At 37.0% G+C, this 12,230-nt stretch overlaps 2 protein-coding genes and 1 non-coding gene across 4 annotated transcripts; all 3 read right to left on the bottom strand.

Moving 5' to 3' along the window:
- Positions 1 to 563: 563 nt before the first annotated feature.
- On the bottom strand, positions 564 to 699 carry LOC140794539 (small nucleolar RNA snoR77). Its single transcript, XR_012110152.1, has one exon. It is a non-coding gene; the product is annotated as a small nucleolar RNA snoR77 (small nucleolar RNA).
- Positions 700 to 1,131: 432 nt separating this feature from the next.
- On the bottom strand, positions 1,132 to 5,933 carry LOC140793703 (probable plastid-lipid-associated protein 10, chloroplastic). The gene is made up of 8 exons (XM_073145354.1): positions 5,697 to 5,933; positions 5,507 to 5,614; positions 5,284 to 5,418; positions 3,819 to 3,914; positions 3,381 to 3,461; positions 2,324 to 2,410; positions 1,686 to 1,741; positions 1,132 to 1,608 (listed from the first exon to the last, which is right to left on the bottom strand). Exons 1-8 carry the CDS (start codon positions 5,835 to 5,837, stop codon positions 1,494 to 1,496), a joined length of 819 nt encoding a protein of 272 aa, XP_073001455.1. The 5' UTR covers positions 5,838 to 5,933; the 3' UTR covers positions 1,132 to 1,493.
- Positions 5,934 to 6,260: 327 nt separating this feature from the next.
- Positions 6,261 to 10,432, bottom strand: LOC140793704 (uncharacterized). Of its 2 annotated transcripts, XM_073145356.1 has the most exons (3): positions 10,268 to 10,432; positions 6,771 to 9,297; positions 6,261 to 6,657 (listed from the first exon to the last, which is right to left on the bottom strand). In XM_073145356.1, the coding sequence occupies exon 2, from the start codon at positions 9,245 to 9,247 to the stop codon at positions 8,816 to 8,818; it is 432 nt and encodes a 143-aa protein (XP_073001457.1). In that variant the 5' UTR covers positions 9,248 to 9,297; positions 10,268 to 10,432; the 3' UTR covers positions 6,261 to 6,657; positions 6,771 to 8,815. The 2 variants fall into 2 exon arrangements, with proteins under 2 accessions (XP_073001457.1, XP_073001458.1); XM_073145357.1 differs by lacking the exon at positions 10,268 to 10,432 and having other exon boundaries at positions 6,771 to 9,386.
- Between the last annotated feature and the right edge of the window lie 1,798 nt (positions 10,433 to 12,230).

The following is a 12,230-nucleotide window of genomic DNA, read 5'->3' as shown; positions in this document are numbered from 1 at the left end:
TTGAATTACTATAGTTCTCTCTGTATACGTTTGGTTGGATCTATATACATTTCGTCATTTTTAATCATTTGTAAAATGTAGCTGGATATCTATATTTTATTTTAGAAATTTGATTTGAATCTCCTATGTTAAAACATTGGTGATTTAGAGACCCAATTCGGTTTTTTATGGCCCAGTTAATTTAATGGCCGAATTAGATTATATTCGCCTATCAAATCAACGGACGTCGTTTGGAATTTTCTTTAGCAAAAAATGGACTCCATTTGTAGCGGAGGGTATTCGCCAGAGAATGATTTGATCCAACAAGAAGAAAATTTTTACTCAAGTCGCATCAAATCAACTTCGCAAGTAAACCAAATTTCCTTTCTTGGGTTACCCAGGAACTTCGATTTAACAGCACGAGACCATCTCAAGGTTTTAGAAATTAATCAATTATTTGTGACGAGTTCTTCGACTCTCTCTAATATGAAAAAAATCTGGGATTTTAAGCGATACTAGCACGAATTAAATTACCGGATGGTTCTATCAAAAATAATCTTTTTAAAAAGTGGGGGTTTGGAGAGGGTGTGCTTAAGACTACTAGACCAGCGTCAAGGAGAAAGAGATTTCTCTCAGCCAATCTGAAGAGCAGAAGCTTAGATTTGCTCTCCGAGCAAAACAACACCTCCAATGTCATTTGATGAGACAAAGGGGCTGCCTGAATTATTGCTCGTTGCCTTTGATAAACAAAAATCCTATCAAAGGAGAAGAATAGAAGAGAAAGAAAGTTTCTATAGTCTACAGAAACTCACCTGATGCACAACTAGCAATGATCTCCGAGGTGAAAAAGATGAAGAGTCGCAGCCGCATATATATAGAGGAGGGAGCGCTCCACAGACTGGAACCCTAATTAGCATTCCAATGAATGTGAAATGACGGAATTACCCTACTTGAAAGATCCGTTGACGGATTACCGTTGGATTGCCGCATCGCGATTCGGTTGTTTAAAGCTTGCGAGCTGCGATGCATCTTCTTATCAAATGAATGGGCTATGCTTGAAACCAATTTTTGAGTATGATATTTACACTCAAAACCTTGGCTTATAAACAAAAGCATCATATGGATTGAAAAATGCCATTAGACACTGGCAAAAAAGAAATCTTATGACACAACTTCGTACTGAGATATTAGGATGATGTATTAACATGTGAACAATCAGAAGATAGATTACTAACGCAACGCAACGCAACTAGGATAAAAGGCCAAGTTCCAACCGGTATATTCCACAGGAAGTAAAATATCAGCTAAGAAAAAGCATCCTTCTGAAGTATGAAGTTGTATTACGATGGTACTATATTTCATGGGTTTAAGACATGAATTTGAATGCGGCTTTCATCTGGAAGTGTCATAATTTTTCTGTAAGGCTGAATGCAGAAACTCTTCCTGTACTTTTGTTGTCCACTATGAGCGGCTTTTTGTGTCTTCATGATTCAGTTTTCGGCAGAGAGGAACAGTCACGTAAGAGGTTGCGCTCTTGTGAAAACAAAAACTCCCCCACCGCCGACTGCACGACCCAGAAGCATATCCCGGTCCAAGTAAGTAAGGTAATACAATCCTCCAGGCGATCGTCTGCAATTCAGTTGAATGCACAACTTTGATATCTAACGAAACTATACTTGGATGTTAATCAGATTAGAGACACATACCTCTCTGGGCCACTCACAGGCACTTGAGCTCGGAGAGTTCTGAAGAACTGTAATATCTACATGAGGAAACATTTCATTAATTAGGAAAAATGCTGGTAGTGAACCACAGCATTATTTTACATATGAACCATACTTATACCATCGTCCTCATAGCAGTATCTAGTCCACCTGACATAGCTTACTGTCGAGCAAATAAGAATATTTTCACCATGAAAGGTTGAAAACCTATCGCTTTATTTTACATATGAACCAGTACTTATATTATCATCCTCGCAGCAGTATCAAGTCTATCTGACATAGCTTTCTGTTGAGCAAATAAGATTGTTTGCACACTTTCTGTTGAGCAAATAAGATTATTTGCACAATAAAAACCTTTTGCTTTAGTTTGCATGATTGACTCCCCAAAGTCCCGAGCTAAGGGTGTGGCCATGTGGGTGTGTTTAATTCTATTAGCTAGCTATGTATGTCTTGACGATTGTTTATGGATGCTTCAATGATGCTGAAGATGGTCAACAATTGTTTAGCATGTGCAAATTAATTAAGCTAACTAAAAGGTTATCAGGACAGTGCATATATGAGATTGTATTGTTGCAACAACATAATAAATAAAAAATGTCAGAACTGAATATCTGGTATACCTGCAGACTAAGAAAAGAACGAGGAAGTATCGCTGGAGCTATCAATGCTTGCAGCTGCTCACTGATTCTGATATTTTCAACAGCAACCTATCAGACAATGAGAAAGCATGCCATCAAGTCGAATCCACTAGATAGTAAGAAGCAAAAAAGTAGTTAAAAGTTTTTTCTCTCATTCCTCTATTCTGTGATGTAGGATGATGATAGACGAAAAACAAAATAGCAAACCAGCGAAATCCAATGAGGTGTTAGAATCCACCAACGAGAAACAAACTCACGGAATTCACCAACAAGGTGTTGGATTCCACCAACGTAACAAAGCAGATGATCTCAAATCTCAAAAACATTCATTGATCCTGACTAAAAAGATAAGCATTTATATAAGCAAATCCTAAAAGACAAAAAGACTAAAATATCCTAACAAAGAGAGACTAAACTGCCTTCAAAATCAAAATCCCTCTCTCATAATGTCTGACTGATGATTTGGGTCTGGTGTCTGCACCATTCCGCCTCAGGAAATAGCAAAACAAGAAAAGATATACGACATGAAAATATATCTCAGATGAGGGACCTGTTTTTGCATACCTTTTCCTACAAGTGACTAATAAATCATGGCAAAAAAGGGAACAATAGCAGAAGTCTAATTAGAGTTTTGATTCTGCTATCCTTTTAATGAACTTGAGGATAGTCATATACATGTATAGCTCTTATCATTTCTCATGTAGAAGAAACAGTAGATAGGACCAAATGAACGCAAGTAGAGGGACATATTGGAAAAACCATATTTTGCAAACATAGTTCATATCAGTGCAAGATGCTTGCTAGTTGACAAGAAATACTCTTTTTCTTTAGAATTTTCAAGTATAAGTAGGAGAAAACGAAGAAAAAAACATGTGGAGAGCCTCATTCACAACGAATGTTCCCTATCAGCTCATGTGGGCTACTACTTTCAATGAGCCATTTAAAAAATTATGCAGGATGGATCACATGGCACCAACTAATCTGGATACATCTAGTTCATTATTAACAGCAACCAGGTCCTGAGATGGAAGAAGTATACCTCTTCAAACTGAAGAAAGATGTTGCGCTTAGATAGAACAGAAAATTTTGCAGAGACCAACAATGTAGCACCTTCTTGCTCCTACAGATATCACTAAAAGTTTCAAATAGGAAAGAGATAAGCCAGACATGAATTAAAGAGTTGCTAAGAAAAGTTAGCAGAGGCCATTAATCTCTGATCACTCCCAACCCAATAATTGTAACCTTTGAGGGAATGGATTCTTCCGCAATCAACTGAGGACCATTTCGAATGCTTGTATGTTACACATACTAATATTAACGTACCTCTCCACTAGTGTTGTTAAAGGCATTTAATTGTAACCTTTGAGGGAATGGATTCTTCCGCAATCAACTGAGGACCTTTTAGTGAGCAATTCAAACTACAGGTGGAGATCTAGCCTCAAATCAATCACATGAATAGAAGGTTGCCCCAAATTACCTCTAATAGAGTTGGAATACTCCAGCGCACGACATTGCGCACGATCCCTCCATCTGATCGATCCTTGCACTCAAATTTCTGAAAAATCTGCCCAATCTAAAAATGCAAAAAAAGAAGGGCCAAGTATAGAATGGCCATTAAATATATGACGAAATGCTAATGATAGAAGAAGAAGGATCATATAACTGCTAATGGTAGAAGAAGAAGAATAATACCATTTTTTCTATGCAGGTTGCCAATAAGTTGGCTTTTGATACTGCCAAACTTAAGGATCATATATCTGAATATTATATACAATTATTTGCGCACGTGGAGGAATGGAGAATAAAGATGTCTCCTAACATTTGGGAGAATCATAGATTGTGTACTGATGAATCTGGGTAGTTGATCGTACCCTTTTCTGAAGATGAAACTAGAAGGCCAGTGTTTTGGGATAAATTACAGTATAACACGCCTGATTATTTTAATATAAAATTTTATCAACACTTTCGGGAGCAAATTAAGAAAGATGTAAAACTTTTTGATGTTCTGTATGAGGGCAGTTTGAATATGCAGAGACTGAACTATGCTAATATTTGTTTGATTCCTAAGATGGAGGGTGCTGATAGGGTCCAGGAATTCAGACCTATCAGCTTGCTACACTCTAGCTATAAGATTATTATGAAAGCACTTACTGCCATATTAAATAGGGTGATTGATAAGTTGATTGAGAGTTATCAAAGTGCATTTATAAAAAAGAGGCTTATTCTTGATAGCATGGTGAGTGCACATGATATTATTTGTGAGTGAAGAAAAAAAGGATCTAAGCTGACGTTGAATCTTGAAAAAACTTATGATAAGGTGAGATGGGACTTTTTTTAGAATGTGTTGAGATGACGAGGGATTGATGAGAATTGGATTGGATGATGCAAGCTAGTACAACTGGCTCTTTTGCTGTTACAGTTAATGGAGATGCTAGAAAAGATTTCAGGTGTAGGAACGGGCTAAAGCAGGGCCATTCTTATTCCTTTTTGGTGGCACATGGGCTAAACAGGATATCGAAAAAAGAGCAAAAGAAATTAGTTGGTTAAATGACCTCGGCAAAGATTTGATCACCAGAGGTATTAGGATGATAGACTGTTGGCTGAGAAGCAGGAGATGATCAATTATGTGAAGAATGCGACAGCAGGGATAATGTTAAATGGAGATTTAGCAGTAATGGTGTTTACTCAGTTAAGTCCTTATATACTTTTCTGAATAATGGAGGATTCTCTAAGATTTTGCCTGGTATTTGCAAGATTAGAATACCCTTGAAGGTCAGGGCCCTTTTAAGGTTGGTTTGCAATAACAGGGTCTTAACTAGAGACGACTTGAGGTGAGCTCTGGCAGTAGGCCAGTAGCTTTTCTTTCAAAAAAGAAAAGCAAATAAAAGAAAATTGAAGAAATGCGTGAATGGGAAAGTTAGAAGAAATCTAGAACTGCAAACCTGAAGGAAGGATAGCCTCGCGGCGGCCTCGAAGAGGATGAGAACGTCGGACGCCGAGGTGTAATTCAACCGCCATGTGCCGTCCAGCCTCGCCAGGTCGACCGGTAACCCGGCGTCGTACTTCTCCAAGCATACCTGTAACAGATTGCTTCGGAGTGAGAGCAAATAAACAAACAAATGCCGAGCAAAATTGAACCTTTTGCCAGTAATTTGATTTCGAGACCAGGGCTTCTTCGATGGCGGAGCGTTGGTCGGGGGTGGTGATGAGACCCCGCTGCGTTTCCTGGATGGCTCGGAGGAGGTCGTGCTTCCGCTGCTCCAATTCCACCGACTGCGACAGAGAAAGGAAGAAGAGTTTTAGAGAGAGAAGTAGAAAAAGAGAGAGATACGGGTTAGAGAGAGAAAAAGAGTACGGGAGAGGGGGCAATGGAGGCAGCGATACGAGAAGATTTCTTTGTGGGTAGAGGAAAAGATCGAAAGAAAAGCGAAGGGCGCGGGCGCGTTGCTGCTTTCGTAGGTGGGATTGGTAGGAGCGAAGAGAAGGCGAGGTCCATCTTTTTTTACTTCCTCTCTCTATCCTTCCTCCATTTGTCTTTTAAACAATTTCTTTTCCTGGACTTTAGTTTTGAAATAGGAAGATTTTCTACTGGCCAATAATTTGGACACCGAACTGAAGTTTTGGCTTTTATTACTTAAGCGTCACTCGTTTTATCTTGGAAGGTATCAGTCGCTCACCGCCTCGATTCCACTTGTTTGGAGAACCAGTGGGTATATAGCAATCTACGGTATATCTCGGGGATGATGGCTTTAGCTAAGAAAATCTATCAAATGATCCTCAAAGTTCACATGGACTTCCATTTCGATGGTTTCATTTGTGCCTGATAAGAAGAAATATTTTGTCAATAAATTCTTTCAGTATCAATATAGCTAACCAATCACCACTGCAATTTACATTAGCACCATTAAGAAGGAGAGCCTTTGAGAATCGAATATAAAACCATGAATTTTCATATGGTTTTCTAAAATACACAGACAAATGAAATGAGTATCAACAGCTTTAACACTGAGGAAAACAGAAGAAAATTCCGCATTACATACTACTTACAAACCAGCTAAGCCAGTTGGATTCCAAGGAGAGACAATAGAAGTTCAAATAAATTACAGACTGACTGTTCAAGTCTGACGGAGGAAGCTGACAGATCATGCGATAATGTAATTTCTCGGAACATGGAAAATCTTGCAAGGTGATTTAGGTTTGAAAAGAGAAGGTCTGGAAATCCATCACTCCCCTCTAGAGTTGCTGGTCACTGTCTTCTATAGGCTTTCAGTGATACAGCAGATACAGCACACATGATGAGTGGAGGTTGACAAATGCTGCAAATGTCGCCTCGAAGTCACTGATCAAGATAGTAAGAAATAAACTCCACAGTGTGGAACGAGGAAAAACTTGGTAATGATAGGATTACCATGAAAATAGAAAGGCTTACTAAGAATTACGACGACCAGCTCAGTTTCTCTGTTTTTAGAGATATATACGCCAAAAACTTGAAGAGCAACTGCTTGTCACCTGTGGAAATTCTTCAAAAAGAATACGGCAATGTAGGGTTATGAAGTAAACTAAAGCTGCATTACAAGAGGGTATAAGCATTTTAATCTGGTGAAAGCATGCTGCCATCAACAATGCCTCCTGAGAGAAGACTAATTTCTTTTATATTGTTAACGAGAATCTATATCAGAAATGCAAGCGGAGCAACAAAAACGCAAATAGGCAGAGAGACATCACTGTGTATAGATGCAAGTCAAGCCAAACACTCAAACACAAAAGTATCCTTCTAGAGTCTGATTGATTTTATTCGTGAAATGCAAAAACAGCATGGACTTGTAGTTCTTCACTTACCTGGATTCAGTATATTCTAGCGTATGAAAAATAAAATCAGCAATATAGATTCATGCCTGCATACTAGACTGTAAGTTACTAAATTCTGAAGTACAATAGCATGGAATTATCTGCCGAGGACTTATTGCATGTGTCCTGATGTGATTTTTTCCAGCAGTAATAACAGGAACAAATTTGAAAGCAAAAGACAAGCTTTCAAATGAATCAGAATGTTTCGCATACTGAGAACAACACTGAAATAACAAAAAGACCAAATCATTACAAGATTAAGAAAAGCAACAGCACTAGAGGAGCTTTAAAGAATACTGATGATTCAATTAAAAAAATTTACAAAAATAATAATCAGGACAATAAAGTGATGACTCCTGACCACATTTACTAGAATTAAAATTTCTAAACAAAAGACCATATAAATGAATGGTAATTTGTAAGTATTGGGGGTAAAAAGTCATGCTTTAATACTGTATGCTTTTGGAAATACAGAAACTATGATGAATGACATAAGTATGACATTTTCAGAAGAAAAACCAACCTCAGTGTGGTGCATATTTTGTACCCAGGAGTAAGAGGCTGAAGACATCAGAATGGATCTAAAATCAGCAGAGCACTGTATAACCTGGCTTATTAGCTTTTAGTTCACCTGAGGTCCTTGATATTACCCTACTACAGAAGGGAGACCGTTCAAATGTGCAATAACTTTCTCCCGTGCAGTAATAAGGTTGTCTGGCTATCTGCAAGGAGTTGTCATTCTGTCCCTACAAATGCAAGAAATTAGGATAAATTATTCACCAATAAAATAATTCCTGCATTAATGAAAGTATTAAGAGTTCTCCTGAGGTTTAGGCTGCATTAATCCTGCAAAACAAATCGATTCTTCAGGAAACCAACATAAGGAAAAAAGAATTGTAGATCATAAAAATATCCACAAATAACCTGCAAATAATTATGCCATACATAAAACATCAGACTTCTATAATATGTAGGATGAATCAGCAAAAACTGCCAATTCAAATAGAATATAGAGAAACAGGTCCGATGAAGTACATACTATTTCATTTATAAACAAATAATTCAAAACATAAATAGATAGTTGGATTCCAAAAGAAATAAATCACATATCACTAGCTAATTACGAAAATAATACTTGCTGCAGTCAAGCACAATATTTACATACATTCACAGCCAAACAAAGGAATAAATTAAACTCAATTTCATTGAGCAACATTACAGTTATATAACCGAATGAAAGATAGCACCAAAATGATCTTAGAGAAGATACAGTTGCAAGATAAATCAATATACTATTGAAGAAGTAAATATCTACTACCGAGTCAAAGTAAATAAAAAAAATATTACTATGTCAAAGGCACTAGGCCTAGGACAATTCATAATGCTAATTGAATAGTGCATAATGCTCTAGATATTGAACCAGAGGTCTGTTGAAGTATCCCATCAAAGTTAAATGATACAGGAAACTATTTCCAAGTAACTGATACTACAGAGGAGCTTCAATATTGTCTAAGTATTCATAACATATCCAATTCCCTTCCAAATCCTACAATAAGGAAGTTCTTATTTCCACCTAGTGAAAGAGAAGGGAAGTAGAGGAAGAAAAGAAGATCAAACTAATTATCTCTAACTCATGTCCATGCCATCTCCAATTTGACTCCAGATTGGAGAGACCGCACAGAAAGACCGCTCAAAAGGAGAAGGATGCAGCTGGGCATCTCGCTTGCGCTTAAAAGAACAGCCTTCTGAACTCTCGACCTCAAGCTTCCTCCGCACTCCTCTCACCATCTGCTCCTCTATCGATGAAAGAGGAAAAATCTGCCCACTCACTCTGCAGAGAGAGTTACGGTTATCATACAAAATCCTCTGGCTACAGTTCTTATCGCAGATATGTGTCAGACCAGTTAGTTTGCAACGGTACATGTTTCCAAATATGTGTTCATTCTGGCACCTCTTGTCACACTTGTGACTAGGGTTTGACCCTTCCGTGTTAAGAATACTGGACAAAAAAATCACATTGCTTGGCTCAGCAATCATAGATTTGCCAAATACCTCCATCGGACAGTTGACTGAGATTTTGATGTTTGTTTCACTTTCTACTGAATGCTCTGCAACCCACAAAAACCAGAAGAATTTGCTTTAGAATAAATTTGATCCAAGAAGTGAAGATTAGTTCCCAATTAGTCTCTTCTTCGTGACATGCAGCAGTTGATAGAATATGCTTGACACAGAAAGGCGGCAATACCAAAATGAAAGAGGAAATACACTATATGCTAATGAAAAGAAATTAAGAAATTACAGCAAAAATCTGAAAAGCAGAGGGGACAACTAAGAAGATAGAAGATTGATCATGAATTAGCAGAGAGCTTGATTAGTATGAGTTCTTTCAAGGAGAGTGCAATTCCAATCGGAAACCTAGACAGTACACGTGAACAAAGTTACATACCCAAGGTACCAAAATTGCAACCTTTTGTTCCTATAATTTAAAATTTCCACATAGTCAATTAAGAACGATAAAGCTGACCATGGGCGAACGTTGCAGCACAAACCAAGTGGAAGTTCCTCAATCAATTACGCCTCTAAATTCATTGATTGGAGACCCCTATACTTGTGCATTTAGAAACTCACAAGGCTAAAGGCAACAAGACATAATGAGGCTTCTCTAGAATCAAGTCTAAGTTTCAACGCTATGGTGACTAGGGAAAAATACAACATGGAAACCAACTAGTTGGTTGGATTGGAGGGAAAATAAAAATCTTGGAACAAATTTGAAACTAAAATTACACGGAAAAATCCTAATTTAGGAAATATAAAGCAATGGTAAGGATCAAGTCATTCTAGACTCACTTTGAGGTTCGTCACTTGAGGTACTTCAAAAATCACAAGACGACACAACAAAATTAGAGAAGTCAGAGCTATACCAAAGTAAGGATCAAGTCGGTAAACAAATCCACCTACTTGAAAAAATAACAAACAAAATAAATAACCATCATATACAAACATAATCCTAATCACCAAAATATCTTACCCAAAACCCTAATTTCTTGGGCAGACGGTAAGAGAGTGAGCGAGACTTACAAGAGTTGAGGGGACCTCAAAATCGGAAAGCGATCCAACTCGAAAGCAACCAAGAAGAAGAAGAAGGAGAAACGAGAAGCCTCGCCCAAATCGCCCTCTTTCCCCTCTCCCTTCCCACGCGAGACTCGGACTTCCTTCGATCTCGTAAGAGTCGCACAACACAACGCTCCCGAAGGCGACGATGGAAACAAGTATTTATTGACGTCGTCGTCCAAATGAAATGCAAATGAGATGTAAATGCCTCGGACTTGCCTGGCAAGTTCTCGGCTCGGCTCGGCTCGGCTTCGACGGCTTTATGCAAGGTGGGAAGTTCCCATATAGATCCCTATATCCTGCCTGTCCTTTTATGGTCATATACTATAAAGGAGGGGTTCTATTTGCAAATAGTTAAAATGCAGATTTAGATGCAGAAATTGTCATATTAGACTAATACATAGGCCCCTAGGCTTTTTTTATTTATTTTCTTACGACTCTTTTAATCCCTCATCTATTCTATTTTCTTTCGTCTAAAATAAGAATAAAGTAATTTATATTGTGTAAATGAATCGGGTGATAACAGTGTAATATTTTTTAGCAAAAAATTAATTAAATAACTATCATGATGGATATTTTAAAAATTTTACATAATTAAAAGAGTCAATGTAAGTAAATAGAAAATAAAATATATATATATATATATATTATATTTTATACTATATGATAAGGTCTAAATTTATTTTATCTATCTGTAGTTTTATTTATATCAAATTTAATAGTTATATCAAATTGATACAATTATTATTATTATTATATTTGATTAGTTTATATGTCGAATTCGAGGATACACGTTAGTTAGAGACAAAATTATAACTATTTGAATAAATTTTTTAATACATCTAAAATAATAATAAATAATTAAAATTTAGATAATAAGGAAAGCAGATAGAAGACCTTACCTGAGGGAAGGGCTTCGTCAATTCCGTTTAGCCCAGCGCCGGCGAATATGGCTCAGCGGCTAAGCCACGCGTTGAGACGTGAATGTTGTGGGTTTTTAGGAAGGCCGGGAGCAATCACGTGATGGATTAAATAAGAACGTGGGGGTCTGTACTCTGTTACTCCACCTATCCTTAGTCAACACCTCGAGCAATATTCAATAATCTAATGTTTCCTATTCCATTTCTTTTTCCTTTTTTGGAGTTACATATTTAATGCACGTTTCCTTTCCTTTTGAGGTTAGTTAGTCCACTTGATCAACTAAAAGACGACCCACATCTTAACGGAAAGAAAAGGTAATATATATATATATATATCTGCTATTTTAGAATGAGTATATTCTAAGTAAGAGTAAGAAAATAAGTTATTTATAAAGTAAAATTGAGCTAAGGGGAAAGAAAGGAGTAACCAACAACTCTAATAAAATTGGTATGTACTTTTCCGTACAGCCAAAGGAGTTTGTAAGATTAAATTTAATTTTAAATAATTATTGTGAAAGAAATTATTTAGCGATCTGTGACTTGATGATGGCTCAGTGGGCAATAATTAATTTGAATCGGAGCAATAATTAGGTAATGTATATGATTTGAGGTTTAAATTAGACGACTTAGTATATTAGCTAAAATTTGGTGGAGTTTTATAATTTTATATCCAGAAAAGATCAGTCATTTCTTCGGTCCATATTTAATCTTCATACTTTTAAATAATTAAGAAAATTATATATATATATGGCCTTGACATCGGGACGTTGAACGTGGCATGCTGCTCGCATGAGTGCATGCATGAGCCTGCGCATTTGTGTGGGTATAAAAATATTGCTTAGTCAAAGGTTTTGATTCAAGGAATACTAGCTGACATTGCCTGGGCTTTGGAGTTTTTTGACCAATATAGCTGCATACAAAAGATTGTATCCAAATCGGGGAGTTACAAATTTTTAAGATGAACAAGTGACTTCTAATCCACATAATGCCACATAGGTATATTAAATAGA

The sequence above is a fragment of the Typha latifolia genome, chromosome 8, assembly GCF_019914945.1.
Source record: "Typha latifolia isolate L0001 chromosome 8, TyphaL0001v2, whole genome shotgun sequence".
NCBI lineage: Eukaryota > Viridiplantae > Streptophyta > Magnoliopsida > Poales > Typhaceae > Typha > Typha latifolia.
The sequence above is the reverse complement of the archived record's forward strand: the minus strand, read 5'-3'. Positions and strand labels throughout refer to the sequence as shown.